Source organism: Macaca fascicularis, chromosome 10 (assembly GCF_037993035.2).
Source record: "Macaca fascicularis isolate 582-1 chromosome 10, T2T-MFA8v1.1".
Taxonomy (NCBI): domain Eukaryota; kingdom Metazoa; phylum Chordata; class Mammalia; order Primates; family Cercopithecidae; genus Macaca; species Macaca fascicularis.
The window spans coordinates 12,998,209-13,020,071 of NC_088384.1; the positions used below are offsets into that span (position 1 = coordinate 12,998,209).

Sequence of the window (21,863 nt, forward strand, 5' to 3'; positions counted from 1 at the left end):
CTCTACCACCGAGGAAAGGGGGCACCGGCGCGGGGGTTCCCAGCGCCAGCCTGCGCGAATCCCCAGAAACTCCGTGAATCACCTCGGGATAGTAAACGGATTATACAAAGGCAGTGTCTTCCGGGGTCCTTTTCGTGCCTCCCATTACAGGCTAGGACCACGACCTGCACTCACCCTCCCCACAGACACATTGGTCTGGGCCCCCGGCGGGGCTGTCACCATGGAAACGGCGTCTAGCGGACAACGCGGCGGCTCACGACGCTTCCATTGTTATGGGAAACGCGAAAGTGGTGACCGCGCCGGCGTTGCCTGGAGAACGCCTGGAGTCAGAGTAGCAAAATGGGCCTCTCCCCAACTCCCCTCCTCCTCCCTCAGCACAAGGCAAAGGGCACCCCTTGCTGTGAGTTTGGGGCACCGAGTGTCGGGGGCCCACCCAGAACTTTGCGGGATCCACTGAGGGACCCGTGGCGGGACCGGCCCCGGGTGCGTCAAATTCCGCCGATGCTTTCAGGTAAGATGGACGGACAGACGCACCATGACCCACCCCTGGCAGTCTGCCCCCTCTCCATGCCCTTATGGCGGCTTCTACAAGCAAGGGAAGCCGAGGCCCAGGGATTACTTAAAAGTCGCACTGTGAGCAACGGACAGAGAACTACTGGACGATCAACTCCAGGCCTCCTAGAGTCCTAACAGCGTGTTATTGGTTCCATCTCATAAGTGAAGAAACTTAGGTCGTTCAAGGAGTTTACCGGCTGCCTAGTGGGTGTACCAAGGCATCCATCTAGTGAAGGGCAGGACCCAGGGGTCTTTGGCTCCAAGCGCAGTTCTCTTCCGACTATACCACCCTGCATTAAAAGAGGGGAGACTTCCATGTCCTAGAACTAAAATCTTCACAGTCTGGCTCAGCATTGTACAATAGAAACATAAAGCAGGCCACATATGTGATTTGGAATTCTCTAGTAGCCTCATTTTTTTAAAAGTTAAAAAAAAAAAAAGCCAAGTGAAATTAATTTGAGTAATGTTTTAACTCCATTTGTCTAAAACATTACTATTTCAAGATATAATCAGTATTTCTAAATTTATACTGCTTCCATTTCAAATTTTATTTATTTATTTATTTTTAAGACGGAATTTCACTCTGTTGTACAGGCTGGGGTGCAGTGGCGTAATCTCGGTCTCTCGGGTTCAAGCGATTCTGCTGTCTTAACCTCTCGAGTAGCTGGGATTACAGGCGCCCGCCACCACTCCCAGCTAATTTTTTGTATTTTTAGTAGAGACGGGGGTTTCACCATGTTGGCTAGGCTGGTCTCGAACTCCTGACCTCAGGTGATCTGCTTGACTCAGCTTCCCAAAGTGCTGGTATTACAGGTGCAAGCCACTGCACCCAGCCAAAATTTGAATTAATTAAAATTAAAATTTTACTCTTGGCTGTTCTATCTATGGAGTAGCTGTTCTTTTATTGCTTTAAAAAATTTTTACTTTTTTTTTTTTTTTTTGAGACGGAGTCTTGCTCTATCGCCCAGGCTGGAGTGGCGCGATCTTGGCTCAGTGCAACCTCTGCCTCCCTGGTTCATGCCATTCTTCTGCCTCAGCCTCCCAAGTAGCTGGGACTACAGGGGCCCACCACCACACTTGGCTAATTTTTTTTTTTTTTTTTTTTTTGGTATTTTTATTTATTTATTTATTTATTTATTTTTTAGATGAAGTCTCACACTCTCACCTAGGCTGGAGTGCAGTGGTGCAATCTCAGCTCACTGCAAGCTCCACCTCCTGGGTTCAAGCAATTCTCCTGCCTCAGCCTCCAGAGTAGCTGGGACTACAGGCACCCACCACCACACTCAGCTAGTTTTTGTATTTTTAGTAGAGACTCTAGCACTCTGGGAGGCCGAGGCGGGCGGATGACGAGGTCAGGAGATTGAGACCATCCTGGCTAACACGGTGAAACCCCGTCTCTACTAAAAATACAAAAATTAGCCAGGCGTGGTGGCGGGCGCCTGTAGTCCCAGCTACTTGAGAGGCTGAGGCAGGAGAATCACTTGAACCCGGGAAGCAGAGTTTACACTGAGCCAAGATTGTGCCATTGCATTCCAGCAACAAGAGTGAAACTGTCTCAAAAAAAAAAAAGAGCATTGCATTCATTGTGCACTTTATTTCTACTATTATTACAATTTCTACTGTTACTGCAATATAATAAAATAATTCTACAACTCACTATATTGTAGAATCAGTGGGAGCCCTGAGCTTGTTTTCCTGCAACTAGACAGTCTATCTGGGAGTGCTGAGAGACAGTGACAGATCATCAGGCATTAGATTCTCATAAGAAGCACACAACCTAGGTCGCTCGCATGCACAGTTCATAATAGGGTTTGCACTTCTATGAGAATCTAATGTTGAAGCTCGTCTGACAGGAAGCAGAGCTCAGGCGGTCATGTGAGGAATGGGGGGTGGCTGTAAATACAGACAAAGCTTCTCTCACCTGCCACTCACCTTCTGCTGTGCAGCCTGGTTCCTGACAGGCCACAGACCTACACCCATCCATGGCCCCGAGGTTGGGGACCCTGATTGTATGACAGAAGGTTATACTAAAAAGTCTGTCAGATGCTAAAGTCAGAATTGTTTTTATATGCTCAAATATATTAACTTTTTTGTTATTTTATTTTTCTTTTTTTCATGTCCCCTATTCTGAAAAGCGCCAAATATGTTAACTTTATTTATTTATTTATTTAGAGACAGGTTCTCGCTCTGTCTTTCAAGCTGGAGTGCAATGGCGTGATGTCGGCTCACTGCAACCTCCACCTCCTGGGTTCAAGTGATTCTCCTGCCTCAGCTTCCCGAGTAGCTGGGATTCCAGGTGCCTGCCACCATGTCCAGCTCATTTTTGTATTTTTAGTAGAGTTGGGGTTTCACCCTGTTGGCCAGGCTGGTCTCGAACTCCTGACCTCATGATTTGCCCACCTCGGCCTCTGAAAGTACTGGGATTACAGGCTTGAGCCACTGTGCCCAGCCCAAGTACGTTAACTTTAAACAAGGCATTTGAATCTTGACTGCCAGAATGTGTGATCCATGAGGGCAGAAGGTTTCTTACTCTTCCACTCATCTGCCTCCAGCACGTAGCATAGTAGATATTTGCCACAGGGTAGATATTTAATGAAGCTAGGTTTCTTCCCTCTCCTTTTATCCTCCCCAGGTAATGGCAGTAAAAACTTACCGTGTTTCAGAGAATACCTAAAATGGTATGAAATATTCAGAAGGGGCTGGGAGCGGTGGTTCACGCCTGTAATCCCAGCACTTTGAGAGGCCAAGGTAGGTGGATCACCTGAGGTCAGGAGTTCGAGACCAGCCTGGCCAAAATGGTGAAACCCCATCTCTACTAAAAATACAAAAATTAGGCAGGTGTGATGGCAGGTAGCTGTAGTCGCAGCTGCAAGGGAGGCTTGAGTCCAGGAGGTCAAGGCTGCAGTGAGTGAGCCGAGATCGCGCCACTGCACTCCAGTCTGGGTGACAGTGCGAGACCTTGTCTCAAAAAAAAAAAAAAAAACGAAAAACAACAACAAAAAAAAACTGTGGTAAGTCTAAAAGGAATCACAGTTAATCCATAATTTGCCTAATGGAGAAAGCAGTAGAAGCAAATCATTCAAGTTCACTATTGTGAGTCCTGTAATAGATGAATGCAGAACGCTGGGGCTTTGCAGAGGAGGGATGGTGCTAAAGGCTTGGAATTATTTGAGAAGGTTTCCACAGATGTGTCACCTGGGCATAGTCCAACAGAGAGAACCGCATCTGGAAAGGCACAGAGGTAGGAAGACATGGTGTGGTCAGGGACCAGGAAGAAGTTCTGTGGGTCAGGCGTGTAAGATGCATGTCTGTGGAGAAGAGGATGGAGCAAAGGCCTGAACTGGAGGAGAGGGAAAGAGAGTATGGTGAAAGGGTACTTGAGTTAATGTTTCCACCAAACTCAACGTTTTCTCTGTCCTTCCGTTATGTATGAGCTTCTAGAGGGCCGGATCGAAGTCTTTTGCTCTATTATAACGAGGCCTGTCACACTAGACTCTGGACATAGAGGGCCCACAAATGGTAGTAATGGGCTCCTGGCCAACAAACAAGGACCCAGGAGAGCTGGCAGGCCAGAGTGTTCCAGAGCCAAGGAGGAAGAGTAGGGTTGGGGCTAGTTTTCTGAGAGGGAGCAGAAAGCCTCAGGTTGATCAGGAGCCTTGTGCTGAGGAGATGGACCCCTTATTCTAGAACCACAGCATCGGAAAGCTGGAGAGAGCCTTGGGGTCACCTAATCCAAGTCTCTTTTAGAGTTGGGACTCAGAGAAACAAAGAGATCTGATTTCATTTCTAGCTTGGGAACTGACTTGCTGAGTGGTCTGGAGTAGTCTGGAGCCCTGGCCTTTTCCGCATTCTAGTCTCCTTATTTTTAAGACTAGAACAATTTTCATCATGGGGGAGAGGCAGAGGGAGAGTCGGGCATCAGACATTGGAAGAACAAGTCCACATACCTTGAAATCTTCATTTAAGAATGGGCTTCTCAGACGGAACCCTTTCATTCCCGCGCAGGCATGGGACATGTGCTTCGACATCAACCCTGCGTAGCTGGTGAACGTGGCTGGGCTCTTCCTCTTGTGTTTTCTGAGCTGGCTCTATGCCATTTATGATTTCCAGGAGACTGATTAAACAAAGGACAAGACTGGAGTGGGAAATGAGAGGCTCTTAAAAGTGGAAGATTTTTGTTTGTCCATTTACAAGAAATTGGACAATGGATCACTTCAGGAAGATGGAGGTCATCAACCTCACCGCCCTACCGATGATACCAGTGGATGAGCACCTGGCTGTCTCGCTTGTCGCACGGGATACAATGGTGAAGACTGTGAGGAAGGAGTTAGAGAACAATCCACCCTGTATCCTTCTGGTGGTGTTGCCTACAATCAGACCAAATACACCTAACTTGAGTCATGCTACAGAGATCTAATCAGTGCTCAGGTCTATAATGCACATTACTTATTAGTTTGTCCCTTATACATTCATTTTTTTTCTTTTCTTTCTTCGTCTTTTTTTTTTTTTTGTGAGATAGAGTTTCACACTGTTACTCAGGCTGGAGTGCAGTGACACAATCTCGGCTCACTGCAACCTCTACCTCCCAGGTTCAAGCAGTTCTCCTGCCTCAGCCTCCTGAGTAGCTGGAATTACAGGTGCCTGCCACCACACCTGGCTAATATTTTATATTTTTAATAGAGATGGGGTTTCACCATGTTGGCCAGGCTGGTCTTGAACCCCTGACCTCAAATGATCCACCTGCCTCGGCCTCCCAAAGTGCTGGGATCACAGGCATGAGCCACCACGCCTGGCCAGATACATTTTTTTCAGTTACTTAAATGCTACCTATCCTCTAAAAGAATTTGAGACTGTGAAGGATTGTTTGACTCCAGTATTTTTACTAATATAATCAGAAAGAGCCCGAAAGGAAGAAGTTCTGGAAGTATTTGTTGAAAGAATGGGGAAGAAGATTTTAAAAGCTAATTTTATTATTTTATTATTATTATTATTATTTTTTTGAGATGGAATCTCACTCTGTCACCCAGGCTGGAGTGCAATGGCGCAATCTCAGCTCACTGCAAGCTCCACCTTCTGGGTTTACGCCATTCTCCTGCCTCAGCCTCCCTAGTAGCTGGGACTACAGGTGCCTGCCACCATGCCCGGCTAATTTTTTTGCATTTTTAGTAGAGACAGGGTTTCACCGTGTTAGCCAGGATGGTCTCGATCTCCTGACCTCGTGATCCGCCCTCCTTGGCCTCCCAAAGTGCTGGGATTACAGGCGTGAGCCACCGCACCCGGCCTAAAAGTTAATTTTAAAAAATGGTTGCTTTGTTTCCCTTCGACCTCCCAAAGAATTATAGATGTTATTGATAGCAACTAAGAAGTTGTGGTGCAACCCTCCACCCTCAGACAGATGAGCATGAAACCCAGCTTTTTCTTTTTCTTTTTTTTTTTTTTTTTTGAGACGGGGTCTCACTCTGTTGCCCAGGCTGGAGTGCAGTAGCGCAGCCTCGACTCCCCGCAACCTCTGCCTCCCAGGTTCAAGGGATTCTTCTGCCTCAGACCCCAGAGTAGCCGAGATTACAGGCACCCGCCACCATGTCTGGCTTATTTTTGTATTTTTGGTAGAGATGGGATTTCACCATGTTTGTCAGGCTGGTCTCGACCTGACCTCAGGTGATCTACCCTCCTCAGCCTCCCAAAGTGCTGGGATTACAGGCGTGAGCCACCACGCCCAACCTTTAGCCCATTTTTAAATCAGGTTATTTTCTTATTGTGGAGTTAAGAGTTCTTTGGATATTTTGTTTGCTTGGGTTTGTTTGTTTGTTTGTTTGTTTGTTTGTTTTTGAGACATAGTCTTACTCTGTCGCCCAGGCTGGAGTGCAGTGGCACGATCTCGGCTCACTGCCATCTCTACCTCCCGGGTTCAAGCGATTCTCCTGCCTCAGCCTCCCAAGTAGCTGGGATTACAGGCGCCTGCCACCACGCCCGGCTAATTTTGTATTTTTAGAAGAGACAGGATTTCTCCATGTTGGTCAGGTTGGTCTCGAACTCCTGACCTCAGGTGATCTGCCCACCTCGTCCTCCCAAAGTGCTGGGATTACAGGCATGAGCCACTGTGCCCGGCCTTTTTTTTTTTTTTTTTTAATCAGGTTGACCTTGACTCTTCTCACCTGCCAGCCCTTCTCCCTGGCCCCAAATCTGCTCCTTCTGGCATCATCCAGGCTCTACCAGCATCTTATACTTGCCCTGGCCCTGTCTTCGTTCATCCTCGTCTTGCTTCTGACCCTGAGTTGTATTCCAGGGTCACAGAACTCCATCTCTGGAGGACCTTACAGCTTGTCCAGCAAATAACCCTCTCAGGCTGGAAATAACCCCAGGTCTTTCCATCTCCTGTGGAACTCATTTACCTTCAAGCCATGCTGCCAGCCCAGCTGCAGGTACCGCTCTGCCCCCCTCACCTTCCGTGCCTCTCAGAAGCCCTTCTTAAGATGAGGCAAAGTGTCATCCCATCACAATTTGCTTCAGGGTTTCACTTTGCAGGGCTGCTTTCTAATGTCCCCGCTTTCTTCTTAATCCCACACCTAACAAGTCCATTTCACCTACTGTGATTTGTCATGTCCCTTCTTGGTGTCTTCCTTTTTCAAGTATCCTCCGATTTGTAAGAACACTCGAGGGTAATGGAAGTAAGAGTGAACCTTGCTTTATGTGAAGGCAGTGAGGGTGATAGGATTATGGGGGGTTTACAAAGGACATATCCTAGATCAATAGAGGCTAAGACAGAAAGAAATGCAAAAGCTGAGAGGGTAGGAAGAGGGGCCATAGAACTGAACAGATTTTAAGTGATAAGGTCGAGATACCCTTTGACACAGTCATCTGTCACCTGAAAATCTCTCATAAAGATGGAAACAGCTCTCTATGTGACATCACACGTGCATCACAGCATTCTTTATTTTTTTTTTATTTATTTTTTTTTTTTTGAGACGGAGTCTCGCTCTGTCGCCCAGCCCAGGCTGGAGTGCAGTGGCGCGATCTCGGCTCACTGCAAGCTCCGCCTCCCGGGTTCACGCCATTCTCCTGCCTCAGCCTCCCGAGTAGCTGGGACCACAGGCGCCCACAACCGCGCCCGGCTAATTTTTTGTATTTTTAGTAGAGACGGGGTTTCACCGTGGTCTCGATCTCCTGACCTTGTGATCCGGCCTCCCAAAGTGCTGGGATTACAGGCGTGAGCCACCGCGCCCGGCCCATTCTTTATTTTTCATTTTCTGTTTTTTGTTTTTTGTTTGTTGTTGTTGTTGTTTTGTCATTCAGGCTGGAGTGCAGTGGCATGATCTCAGCTCACTGCAACCTCCACCTCCCGGGTTCAAGCAATTCTCCTGCCTCAGCCTCCCAAGTAGCTGGGACTATAGGCGTGTGCCACCACGCCCGGCTAATTTTTGTATTTTTAGAAGAGACGGTATTTCACCATGTTGGCCAGGCTGGTCTCAAACTCCTGACCTCGAGTGATCCACCCGCTCAGCCTCCCAAAGTGCTGAGATTACAGGCATGAGCCACCGAGCCTGGCACACAGCATTGTTTTGTTTTATTTTATTTATTTTTGAGATGGAGTCTCACACTGTTGCACGGGCTGGAGTGCCGTGGCACGATCTTGGCTCACTGCAACCTTCACCTCCTAGGTTCAAGCGATTCTCCTGCCTCAGCCTCCCAAATAGCTGGGATTACAGGCACCCGCTACCACACCCAGCTAATTTTTTTTATTTTTAGTAGAGACAGGGTTTCACTATGCTGACAAGGCTGGTCTCAAACTCCTGACCTCGTGATCTGCCCGCCTCGGCCTCTCAAAGTGCTGGGATTACAGGAGTCAGCCACCGTGCCAGCCGGCATTATTTATAATTGCCAAAAAGTGTAAATAACTTAAACTTTTAATATCCAAGGAACAGTTAAGTATATTAAGGTGTATCCTCTACATGGATTAGTATAATGTCATTTAAAATGCTTATCATGAAGATCCTTTAGCCAAAGGGAAAATACTCATAATAATGAATGGAAGAGTGGCCGGGCGTGGTGGCTCACGCCTGTAATCCCAGCACTTTGGGAGGCCGAGGCGGGCGGATCATCTGAGGTCAGGAGTTTGAGACCAACCTGGCCAGCATGGGGAAACCCTGTCTCTACTAAAAACACAAAAATTAGCCAGGCGTGATGGTAGGCGCCTGTAATCCCAGCTACTCAGGAGGCTGAGGCAGGAGAATCACTTGAACCCAGGAGGCAGAGGTTGCAGTAAACTGATATCGCACCACTGCACTCCAGCCTGGGTGACAGAGCGAGTGAGACTCCATCTCAAATAATAATAATAATAATAATAATGACTGGAAGAGAAGTCAGAGTAGTAAAACAGGCTTACACTGAGATTATAAATACAGACAAAAATATGTATGTACGAAATACTAGAAGGAAAGTTCCCAAGTCCTAACAGAGTTGTTAGGATGGTGGCATTATGGATGACTCTTTTTCACTTTTTGTATGTTCCAAGGTGTCTATAATATGGTCAACTCTCATTTATAATTTGCAAAGTATCTCATTTAAAACAAGATAAAGAAATATGGGCTGGGTGCTGTGGCTCATGCTGTGATCCCAGCACTTTGGGAGGCTGAGGTGGGTGGATCACTTGAGCCCAGGAGTTTGAGATCAGCCTGGGAAACATGGCGAAACTGCATCTCTACAGGAAATTTTAAAAATAAGTGAGGCATGGTAGTGTGTGTCAGTAGTCCCAGCTACTTGGGAGGCTAAGGTGGGAGGATCGATTGAGCCCAGGAGGTCTGCTGCAGTGAGCCATGATTGCACCACTGCAATCCAGCATGGGCAACAGAGCGAGGCCCTGTCTCAAAAAAAAAAAGGAAGAAAGAAATGTGAAAAATGTGAATGTTTGCAAAAAAAAAATTAAGGAGAGAGGCTGTGTAGACAGGGCTGCCCTTCTCACCAGACAAGCCCTATCCTGTTGTGTGTGTCATCATCACCCTGAGTTTCCTTAGCAGACTCACCTCCCAGCGTGCCTTATTGGCTCTATGCACCAGGTGAACCAAAAGATTGCTGACATAAATCTGCGTACCGAGCCATCAGCCAACAGCCTGGTGAGTTACCTGTGCTGGAGCTGAGACGAAGCTTCTGACAGGGGCGGGCCCTGGGGATCATTAAGGTGTCACAGTGCCCTGGGGCCTCTCCATTTATTTGAAAACGTGTTTACACAATTGAGCACTCAACGTTAATTTTTTAAAAAATGAATGAACTTTTATTTTTTATTTTTTATTTTTTTGAGACGGAGTCTCGCTCTGTCGCCAGGCTGGAGTGCAGTGGCGTGATCTCGGTTCACGGCAACCTCCGCCTCCTGGGTTCAAGCAATTTTCCTGCTTCAGCCTCCCGAGCAGCTGGGACTACAGGTGCCTGCCACCACGCCTGGCTAATTTTTGTATTTTTTAGTAGAGATGGGGTTTCACCATGTTGGCCAGGATGGTCTCGATCTCTTGACCTCAAGTGATCTGCCCACCTCGGCCTCCCAAACTGCTGGGATTACAGGCATGAGCCACCATGCCCAACCTCTTTGAATATTTTGGATATTTTGGATAACAGCCTTTTGTTGAATTTTTTTTTGCAGATATTTTCTCCTAGTATGTGACTTGTCACTTCATTCTCTTGACAGTGTCTTTTCACAGAGCAGAAATTTGCAATTTTACGAAATTTAGCTTATCAATTCCTTCATGGATTGTACCTTCTGTGTCATATCTAAAAAGTCATGACCAAACCCAAGGTCACCTAGGTTTTCTCCTGTTGTCTTCTGGAAGTTTTATAGTTTTATGTTTACATTTGATTTTGATCCATTTTGAGTTCATTTGTGTGATCGCTGTAGTTTTTACCTCTCAGGGTGTCTACACTGAGCCTCCAGAATTCATTTATGACAGTTTTGGCTTTGCTACTGGTTCCCATGGAGGTTTCTGCCCATGGGTTTATCCTCCTGCCGGTTGTGATTCTCTGTATCTACCTGCCTGTCTTCAGTTTTCAGGCAGTAGTTTGCCCTGTGACCTCACTTCTCTGATAGATATAAGAGTTGTTAATTTTTCAGTTTATTCACCTTTACTTATTATAGGGACGGAATGGTGACTTACGAGATCCTTACGTGTGGACCTGAAATGAGAAGTCTGAAGGTTAATTTTGGTACATTTTTATTGGGGAAAAAATACAAACCCTTCAATAATTCTCAAACACACCCACACACACACGCACACACACACACACATATCTTTTTGAGAGGCAGGAGTGCTAAATGTTAAGCAAGTAGCTGTTGTGTAGCACAGCTCCCACAAGATGGAAGAACATGGGCATGAATCATCTGTAAGTGTCTTTTTGGCTATTTTGGATTTTGGCAATGGTGTATATTTGTTTCTTATTTTTAACTGCACTTAAGAAATCTGAGGCATAAATCTAAAGATCTCTAAGATATGGAGATAGAGATTTAAAAATGAGGACAACAAAGAAATGTCAGCCAACCAACAGGTCGCTACTGAAGACCTGCTCCTGGATGGTGCTGGGTACGTTGTTTTGGGGTCAGTTTCCCATGCTGCTCAGACTGGATGGTCCCTTACAGCTCACTTGCTCATAGTGGTGTGAGGCAGAGGATTACAATGATGAAGATTTACTCTTTGAGAGATCCAGTGAGCTGCAGGCGAGTTCGCCCGCAGGTTTTTCTTTTCTTTCTTTTTTCTTTTCTTTTTGAGACGGAGTCTTGCTCTGTCGCCCAGGCTGGAGTGCAGTGTCACAATCTCGGCACACTGCAAGCTCCGCCTCCCGGGTTCCCGCCATTCTCCTGCCTCAACCTCCCAAGTAGCTGGGACTACAGGCGCCCGCCACCACGCCCAGCTAATTTTTTGCATTTTTAGTAGAGATGGGGTTTCACCATGTTGGCCAGGATGGTGTCAATCTCCTGACCTCGTCATCTGCCCACCTCGGCCTCCCAAACTGCTGGGATTACAGGCGTGAGCCACCGCGCCCGGCTCTTTTTTTTTTTTTTTTTTGTGATGGAGTTTCACTCTTGTCGCCCAGGCTGTAGTGCAATGGTGTGATCTCGGCCCACAGTAACCTCCGCCTCCCGGGTTCAAGCAATTCTCCTGCCTTAGCCTCCCGAGTAGTGGGATTATAGGCACGTGCCACCACGCCCGGCTAATTTTTTATTCAGGAGCCACTATAAATGCATTAAAAATTCAGGACACAATGCAGATCTAGGAAATAAGCATCTCTAATGTGAAGGCCGGGGAATCTGTGTATTTGAATACTTCCCCGAAATGCTGGTCATTGGTCCGGTTTGGGAGTTGCCTTCCTAGAGAATGGCGCTACTTGTAGGCCCTGAAGTCATCTCAAAGGTAAACTCAGCCTAATGCTGATCTTATCATCTTTCCTCCAAAACTTGCTCTTCTTTCAACATTCAACTATCCTTTCTCCCCTCTTTCTGTGCAAATCTTATCCATCCTTCCAGGCCATACAGTGTCTGCTACAATGACATTGGTAAAGATCAGAGGCATTGCTATATTGCTACAGTGACTCATACCCATCCAATTCATTCCTCATGCCTTAAACTTCAGCTGACTTAATTGGAGCAACAATGTTAATACATAGACTAACGCCTGTGATGGCACCCCAACCCCTGGCACACACATACAGACACCCCTGCACACATGCCCAGTACCTTTCACTCATGCAGACCAGGGAGGGCCCATGCGAGGGAAAGATGGGGGAGGCCTGGAGAGGTATTTCCCAGTTATCAAGCTGGGGAAAGTCGGAGCCTGATGCCACCAACACTCATGTCCGCCTCTTCTGGACATTTGGCTGTGACTGCTCTGGCCCACGTTGACCTCACTTTTTTGATTCATAATCACTGCAGTTTAGCATTTAATTGTTCCATGAGTGCTGATTTGGCTCTCCAAATAGAGTGTAAGTCCCTTGAGGGCAAAAACACAGACTCATAGTTGTTCGTTAACTTTGTTACCCAAGCTCATTGCTGGACTCTTGGTTGACAGTCAATGCAACTTGGTTCACTAGCATTCATTTTTCTTTCTTGCTTTTCAGAGGGTAGGAGGATGGGGGTGGGGAGGAGTCAGAGGTGAAGAGAAGTCTCTCTTGAGAGGTCAAAGGTAGATAATAGATACCCCTTATTGAGTAGCTCCTATCTGATAGCCTCTTTGCCAGTGTTTTAAAATACATTAAACACTTTATTTTTGACCGTTATAAGAACTCTGGAAGAGTCTGGGCTCAGTGGCTCACACTTGTAATCCCAGAACTTTGGGAGGCCAAGGCGGGTGAATCACAAGGTCAAGAGATCGAGACCATCCTGGCTAACACTGGTGAAACACTGTCTCTACTAAAAATACAAAAAATTAGCCGGGCGCGGTGGCGGGCACCTGCAGTCCCAGCAACTCAGGAGGCTGAGGCAGGAGAATGTCGTGAATCCGGGAGGCGGAGCTTGCAGTGAGCTGAGATCGCGCCACTGCACTCCAGCCTGCGTGACAGAGCAAGACTCTGTCTCAAAAAAAAAAAAAAGGAAAAAAGAAATTCATCACTGGAGACTGGATAAAGGTTGGGGCAATTGCTGGAGCCTTGCGTGCAGAATCACACCTGCTTCAAAGATCCATTGCTGTGCTACAAACCACCCCACCTTAAAGCTTACCATAAGGTGTATTGTTCAGGCTTCTGTGGATCAGGACTCAGATGGCCTGTCCACTGGATGAGCCAGCGGCTGGCTCACTCGTATAGCCACAGTCAGAAGGTGGCCAGGTGGGCTGGACGGTACCCAATGGTCTTACTTGCCCTGGAAGATAGATATTATTAGATATTAATTAGATATTATTATCTCCCTTTTACAAAGAGATTAAACAATCGCTTGTTTCATTTCTAATTCCTGCTCTAAATCACATACTCCTAGAAGAAGGGGCAGCATGAGACAGTGGGGATACTCTGGGGGATGATGTCAGTGACATTGAGGCCACCAGGACCTACCACCTGGAGAAAGACAAGGCACTGGCCACAAACTTTGCTCCAGATCTTTTGTGTACCAACGAGAGAAAAGGCCCAGTCCCTAACCCCACCCTTCTCCAGGATTTGCATTAATCCCTAATGCCCCTCTTTTTCTTGGTTTTTGAAGGCAATTGAGAGATTTGAGTTGGAGAAGAAGGCTTTAAGAGAGAAAACTCGCAGCAGTCCAGGAGACAAAGGCAAAAACCTTTCCCTTAGCCTTGATGCTGTTTTCATGGGGTTTGTTTTTTTTTTTAGTATCTAAAATGCAACTGAGTAGGAATCCCAAGTTTCAGATGAGGATGTTTCTATCTTCTGAAGGAGCCTTAAACCTGACTTTTTGACATTGGGCAAGGAAGGAGGGAGGGACAGTACCATTTAGAGACCACCTACATGTGACACCAGGTGCTTTTATCCACATTCCCTTGTTTTTTTTTTATTTTTTGTTTTTTGAGCTGGAGCCTCACTCTGTCACCCAGGCTGGAATGCAGTGGTGTAATCTCGGCTCACTGCAACCTCCGCCTCCCGGGTTCAAGCAATTTTCCTGCCTCAGCCTCCTGAGTAGCTGGGATTACAGGGGCTCGCCACTGTGCCCAGCTAATTTTTGTATTTTAGTAGAGACGGGTTTCACCATGTTGGCCAGGCTGGTCTCTAACTCCTGGCCTCAAGTGATCCGCCCACCTCAGCCTCCCAAAGTGCTGGGATTACAGGTGTGAGCCACTACACCCGGTCCCTTGTTAAATTTTTATAACACCTGGGAGGTAGGTACCATTTAATATATTTTATAAACGAGGAAATAGCCTTGGAGGGAGGGGAGTAACTTACCTAAAGTCACAGTCTGTCTGCTCCTCCTTGCTGCTTCTCTGGATCAAGTGGTCTAATCAGATAAGTCAGCAACACAGTTGGGATCTATGAGACTAGTAGTGGGAGTGTCCTCTGGCAGCTCAGGTGGAAGGAAAAAGCACAGCTGTAAGCACTGCACAGCTGTGGACAGACCCTGTGGTTTCTCATTTATCTCTCCATTTTTCTGCAGTCAAGAGACAAAGAAAATCTCAGTATTCCTGCAAAGGCTCAGAACTGAGACATGCCAGATCTTCTGTTATAAAAAGGGTAAGGGATCTACTGCTGGGTCTGTTTCTGACTGGCTTCTGCTAGGTATGAAATAAAGATTTTATTCCTAGGGAGGAGAATACTTGGTGCCTGGGTAGTGATTATGAAGGAAAATCACAGAGTTCCTAAATTTAGAATTTCTCATAACACCCTCAAAAGGGCAGAGCTGACCCCAGCCTCAGAAGAGGGAGGGTGACAGAGGTCATGTGTCTGCTTATTTTTAGATCTTAGAAGGTGTCTCCGCTCAGAGATGTTCAGGTCTAATCCAGAGCCACAGTGCCACGCAGCTCCAAGGGGCTGTCCACACTGCAGGCCCCTGTGCGACTCTTCTGAGTCACACCCCATGCTAGTTGTGCCACTGCAGACTTACTGTGGATACCTCAGGAAGCTGAGATTCAGGAGCAGTAAGGTGACTTGTCACAGGGTCATGCAGCTCACTGATGGCAAGCCCCACTTCCTGCTCAGTCCTCTGACTTGAGACAGGCTCTCTCCACTGCCTCCCCTGCAGCGATCTGGCCCCACTGCACAGCCCCCCAGTTCAGATCCTCCTTGGCTTCTTTTTTTCTTTTTTCTTTTTTTTTTTTTTTTTTTTTTTTGAGATGGGGTCTCTCTGTCACCCAGGCTGAAGGGCTGGAGTGCAGTGGCACGATCTCAGCTCACTGCAACCTCTGCCCCCAGGGTTCGAGTGATTCTCCTGCCTCGGCCTCCCAAGTAGCTGGGATTACAGACATGCATCACCATACCTGGCTAACTTTGCATTTTTAGTGGAGATGGGGTTTCACCATGTTGGCCAGGCTGGTCTCGAACTCTTGACCTCAGGTGATCTGTCCAGCCCAGCCTCCGAGAGTGCTGCGATTACAGGCATGAACCACCGTGCCCGGCCCTTAGCTTGTTCTTTACACCGCCTAGGTCTTAAGTATCCAAACCTTTAAATGCTGGGGAATCTGAAACAGTATGTTGTTCATATCCTTCTTACACCTTTTGGCCTAGGAAATTCCAAAACAGCACAAGGCCTAAGGGGGATGTGAGTCTGCATTGGAGCTGACATACAATCCATTGACGGTGGCTGAGCTAAGTGTCCTGCAAAGGTGGCTCAGCCAGCACATGGCAGAGCTGCCACCTGACTCCAGTCATCTGACCCAGAGTCAGTGCCGCAAATCATTAACTGTTCTTCCATTGTCCATGGCCAGAGCCCAGTTAGGAAGTCATCTGGGCCATCTAGATGTTTCAGTGGGCTCCTTTGGGTGTCAGAAGTTTCCTCTTTTACATATTTTTACATTTTTTATAGTTATCATGTTTTAGTTTTATCCTAAAAATCATCTAATGGTATATATTAACCACAAAGATAGTAATATCCAATATTAGCATTTTAAGAAATTCACACTAAATAAATAACCCCAGAGGAAGGGGAACGACATGCTCCAAGCTACTGATCATATTAATAGTAACCAAAAGTAATCAGTGAGTAGTTAATTAAATTATAGCACATAGTAACATGATATATCATCGTTGTTTTTTTTTTTTTTTTTTTGAGACGGAGTCTTGCTCTGTCACCCAGGCTGGAGTACAGTGGCGCTATCTCTGCTCACTGCAAGCTCCTCCTCCCGGGTTCACGCCATTCTCCTGCCTCAGTCTCCCAAGTAGCTGGGACTACAGGTGCCTGCCACCACACCCGGCTAATTTTTTTTGTATTTTTAGTAGAGATGGGGTTTCACCATGTTGGCCAGGATGGTCTCGATCTCCTGACCTCGTGATCCACCCACCTCGGCCACCCAAAGTGCTAGGATTACAGGTGTGAGCCACCGCATCCGGCCGATATATCATCTTAAATGATAATTTTGAAGACAACGTAACTACATGAAAATCTAAAGTAAAGTAGATAAAGCGGGATATAAAAATCATATACATATATATTTGACTTCTTAGAGCTATCAAAGTCAGCCAGACAAATCATATATAAATCATATTACGATTGAAGTTACATATTTGTGTTTGTATACATTTGCTCAAAGTCTATAAGGGAAAACAGAAATAACGTAGACAGCACTTTGGGAGGCCGAGGTGGGCAGATCAGCTGAGGTCAAGAGTTCAAGACCAGCCTGGCCAACATGGTGAAACCCCATCTCTACTAAAAATACAAAAAATTAGCTGGGTGTGGTGGCGGGCGCCTGTAATCCCAGCTGCTCAGGAGGCTGAGGTAGGAGAATTGCTTGAACCAGGAGGCAGAGGTTGCAGCGAGCCGAGATCACGCACTGCACTCCAGTCTGGACAACAAGAGCAAAACTTCTCACAAAAAAAGAAAGAAAGAAAGAGAGAGAGGGAGGGAGGGAGGGAGGGAGGAAGGAAGGAAGGAAGGAAGGAAGGAAGGAAGGAAGGAAGGAAGGAAGGAAGGAAGGCAGGCAGGCAGGCAGGCAGGCAGGCTGGCTGTAGATAGGAGTTTGGAAGGGGTCCTAGGATCCTAAACGCCCCTCATTTTCTCATTCTATAAGATCGTTTTTTTTGTTTTTGTTTTTGTTTTTTTTTTTTGAGGCGGAGTCTCGCTCTGTCGCCCAGGCTGGAGTGCAGTGGCCGGATCTCAGCTCACTGCAAGCTCCACCTCCCGGGTTCACGCCATTCTCCTGCCTCAGACTCCCGAGTAGCTGGGACTATAGGCACCCGCCACCTCGCCCGCCTAGTTTTTTGTATTTTTTAGTAGAGACGGGGTTTCACCGTGTTAGCCAGGATGGTCTCGATCTCCTGACCTCGTGATCCGCCCGTCTCGGCCTCCCAAAGTGCTGGGATTACAGGCTTGAGCCACCGCGCCCGGCCTCTATAAGATTGTTATATTGTCTTCATAATAAAGAGGGGAAGCTAGCCTATTGTTTCAAACTGTCAAAATGTGACCCTCATTTTCATATTCTGCTCTTTTACTTCAGAAAACAGCAGATAAAAATCTGCTGGCGGAGCTGTACCAGTATCCCTACTTTAACAGCTCCAAGCCAAACAAGCTTCCGAATGGAGTCAACTTCTGTGACATGGTGGGCAATGTGATCCGGGCTGAGAGAGACTGCTTTAGTGGCAAGGTAAGGAAAAAGCAGTGCCTGCCCTGACTTTACCACCCCATGGGGCAAATGCAGCTGTCACCCTTTCACACCCCAAGAGAAACTGAGGAACTCACCTAGGGCCACAGGCAGGCAGGTGTCTGAGCTGAGCTAGGAACCCCAGCCCAACCTCACTACAAAACCTAGATTCCTTCTACCAGAGCAACAGTGTTCAGACTGTTTTAATCACATATCCTACTGGTGTGCAATTTTTATCACAAACCCTCATTGAAATGTGTCTGTTTATAAATTACATACTTATTCTGTTGCCAATCACCACAAAGGATATTAGTATGCTTAATCTCTCTTTCTTTTTTTTTCTTTTCTTTTCTGTTTCCTTCTTCCTTCCCTCCTTCTTTCTTTCTTTCTCTTCCTTCCTTTCTTTCTTTCTCTTTCCTTTCTTTTTCTTTCTTTCTTTCTTTCTTTCTCATTCCTTTCTCTTTCTTTCTTTTTCCTTCGTTCCTTCCTTCCTTCCTTCCTTCCTTCCTTCCTTCCTTCCTCTCTCTCTCTCTCTCTTTCTTTCTTTCTTTCTTTTTCTTTCTTACTTTTTGGAGACAGGGTCTCCCTCTGTCACCCAGGCTGGAATGCAGTAGCACTGTCATAGCTCACTACAGCCTCAAACCCCCAGACTCAGTGATCCTCCCGCCTCAACCTCCTGAGTAGCATGCACCACCACACTGGTTAGTTTTTTAAAAAAATTTTTGTAGAGGCAAGGTCTTGCTAGGTTGCCCAGGTTAGTCTCAACTCCAGGGCTCAAGCCATCTTCCCCTCCCCATCCTTGGCCTCACAAAGTGCTGGGATTACAGGTGTGAGCCACCACGCCCAGTCAATTGCTTTTCTTTCTTATGTAGATGTTAGTTAGAATATTCTCTTCTCAAGCCCCTGGGGGTGAGTATGCCTCCTTGCAGAGCCGCGCACTAGAGCACCCTGGGTTCCTTGTGAAGAAAGGAAGGAAGTATTCTAAGGCCCAGAGGAACCTGTTTGCTCAGGCGGCACAAACACTGGCAGCTCTGGAGATGGGGGATGATTGTAGGGAGGTCTTGGAGAAGGGAAGAAGCCCAGAAAATGGTCTCGGCCGCTGTACAGCTGTGCCTCATGGCTCTTCATCATCACACAACTCTGGTGTCCCCAAAGCAGCTCTGATCATTGTCCTCTGAGCTCCTAGGCAGTCACCCCACCATTCCTGAGACCCAGCATCTCAGTCTCTTCTACCTGTAGTTCTCACTGCTGCTTTGAGCCACACCCCCATCTCTCTATCTCTGTCTCCCTCTCCTTCTCGTCATGCCCTTCCCTACTCTCTAATTTTTTTTTTTTTTTTTTTTTTTGAGACAGCATCTCGCCCTGTCACCAGGCTGGATGGAGTGCAGTGGTGCGATCTGCAACCTCCGACTCCCTGGTTCAAGCAATTCCCCTGCTTCAGCCTCTTGAGTAGCTGGGATTACAGGCATGTGCCACCATGCCCAGCTAATTTGTGTATTTTTAGTAGAGACAGGGTTTCACCATGTTGGCCAGACTGGTCTCGATCTCCTGACCTCGTGATCTGCCTGCCTCAGCCTCCCAAAGTGCTGGGATTACAGGTGTGAGCCACTGCGCCTGGCCCCCTCCTCTCTTCTTTATGGCTTCTTCCTGCTGCCTTCTCTCTGGGCTATGTCGGTCCCATCTGTTTCTTGCATTCTGACTTCCTAAGAGAGATGATCTGTTTGGGCCAGTCACTGCCCAGAATGACAGTGCTGTTTGCTGGCATGGCCTGCAGTCCATCAGTGGAAGGGGCGCTGGTCTCTGGGCCTGGCAGCGGCGGCCCAGGTGTCGGGTACCTGATTCCCTTTGCTCCTGCTTTCCTCAGGGGAGAGGCAGTAGGAGGGACGGGTGCTCAGAGCATCAGGTTCCCTACAGGACAGTGTACAAAGATGCTCACCACCATGTTCATTACAATAGCAAGGAAGTGGAAAGCAGTACATCTGGGTGGTTAAGTGCCTCTCTGACCTCTAATTTCTTCTCCTGTGAAATGGGAATAAAAACAGTCTCTACCTTGAGGTGTTATTGTGAAATAAATAAGATAATGCATAGAAAGGTGTCTAGCACAGTGCTAGAAGTCATCAATTCTAAGAAAATGGTAGTTTGTATGATTAGTGTTATTAGAAACAATTTAATGGTCAATAATAGAGGAATAGCGTGGTCATCTTTGCCATCTATATCATGGACCGTGTAGCCATGATAAAATGTGATGATAAAAGTGGGTGTTTATAAAAGAGTGTATTTTAACATGCCATGCTGTGATGTTGAATGAAAAGTATCAGCATGTAAAACTCTCTACAATTCAATCTTTTTTTTTTTTTGAGACGGAGTCTTCCCCTGTTGCCCAGGCTGGAGTGCAGTGGCGCCATCTTGGCTCACTGCAAGCTCCGCCTCCTGGGTTCACGCCATTCTCCTGCCTCAGCCTCCTGAGTAGCTGGGACTACAGGCGTCCGCCACTGCGCCCGGCTAAGTTTTTGTACTTTTTAGTAGAGATGGAGTTTCACCATGTTAGCCAGGATGGTCTCGATCTCCTGACCTCATGATCCCCCTGTCTCGGCCTCCCAAAGTGCTGGGATGATAGGCGTGAGCCACCGCGCCCTGCCAATCTTTTTTTTTTTTTGAGACAGAGTCTTGCTCTGTAGCCCAGGCTGGAGTGCTGCAACCTCCCACTCCTGGGTTCTAGCAATTCTCCTGTCTCAGCCTCCTGAGTAGCTGGGACTACAGATATACAACCACCATGCCTGGCTAATTTTTTGTATTTTTAGTAGAGACAGGGTTTCCCCATGTTGACCAGGCTGGTCTTGAACTCCTGACCTCAAGTGGTCCACCTGCCTCAGCCTCCCAAAGTGCTGGGATTACAGGTGTGAACCACCGCGCCTGGCCAACAATTCAATCTATGTAAGTGCACACATGGGAAAATTTTAGATGAAATACATAGATATTACCACTGGTCTCTGAGTTATAAGGTTATAAGATTATAGGCCGGGCATGGTAGCTCACACCTGTAATCCCAGCACCTTGGGAGGCTGACGTGGTTGGATCACAAGATCAGGAGATCGAGACCATCCTGGCCATCGTGGTGAAACCCTGTCTCTACCAAAAATGCAAAAATTAGCCGGGCATGGGGGTGCACGCCTGTAATCCCAGCTACTTGGGAAGCTGAAGCAGGGGAATTGCTTGAACCCTGGAGGCGGAGGTTGCATTGAGCCAAGATGGCACCACTGCACTCCAGTCTGGGGCTATATCGAGACTCCATCTCAAACAAATAAAAAAAGATTATAAGATTATAGTTGTTTTCCTCCTTTTACGTCTTCTGTTTTCAAGTTGTCTGTAAGAAGCACCTGGAGTTATGCTTCTTGGACCCGCTGTTCCTGCACAGTTTGCCTTGACAGACCGCCTGGGCGCAGCCTGAATGTTCTCAATTCATTTGCAGGGTTGGTGGCCCCCAAGGACAGAGACTGCTATGCTATTTAATGCCCCATTTTTGAGGTCCTATGGGGAATCTTTTCCTTCAAACTTACTACAAATAAAACTGTGCAACTCCCAGAATGCTTTCAGCCTTACAGCTGATACTGTTTCTTGCTTTTCTTTGGCTCCCGGGAAACTCAAAGCAAATTTGTGCCCCGTCTTTGAAAGGACCTTCTTCCACCCTGCTTAGGGGCCATGTCAAACTTTCACTCACCTCCACAAATCCTCTCCTCTGTTACCTCCCCTCACTCTTGGCAGTCAACTTTAGCTCTGCTTTAGAGTCTGGGGGCTGCCACCAACCCTGAGCTCCACAGAGACAAAAGCCCTTCCCATCTTGCCCTATCTGGGAGTGCCGTCTCAGCTCTGTACCAGGCCTTGCCTGGACTTCTTGGAAGAGCTGTCCACACATGCTGGCTTCATGTTCTCATCTCCACTCTCTTCATCCGGCTGCAACCTGGGTTCCCACTCTCACCCACTGCTGAAAGTATCCCGAGTCAATCATTAGCTTTCACCTTATGGAATCTAAAGATTGTGTTTCTGTTGTTATTAGATAACCTCTGTAGAACTGACCCAGAGGACGACTCCCTACATTCTGAAATT

At 47.1% G+C, this 21,863-nt stretch overlaps 1 protein-coding gene across 1 annotated transcript in view; it reads left to right on the forward strand.

Moving 5' to 3' along the window:
- The first annotated feature begins 266 nt into the window (after nucleotides 1-266).
- Nucleotides 267-21,863, forward strand: part of FAM227A (family with sequence similarity 227 member A) — a 72,930-nt gene continuing 51,333 nt past the window's right edge. The window contains exons 1-6 of the mRNA XM_074003751.1: nucleotides 267-511; nucleotides 4,666-4,901; nucleotides 9,583-9,665; nucleotides 13,721-13,790; nucleotides 14,624-14,700; nucleotides 17,616-17,762. Coding sequence (XP_073859852.1) covers nucleotides 4,760-4,901; nucleotides 9,583-9,665; nucleotides 13,721-13,790; nucleotides 14,624-14,700; nucleotides 17,616-17,762 — 519 coding nt within the window. The 5' untranslated portion in view covers nucleotides 267-511; nucleotides 4,666-4,759. The remainder of the gene's footprint in view (nucleotides 512-4,665; nucleotides 4,902-9,582; nucleotides 9,666-13,720; nucleotides 13,791-14,623; nucleotides 14,701-17,615; nucleotides 17,763-21,863) is intronic.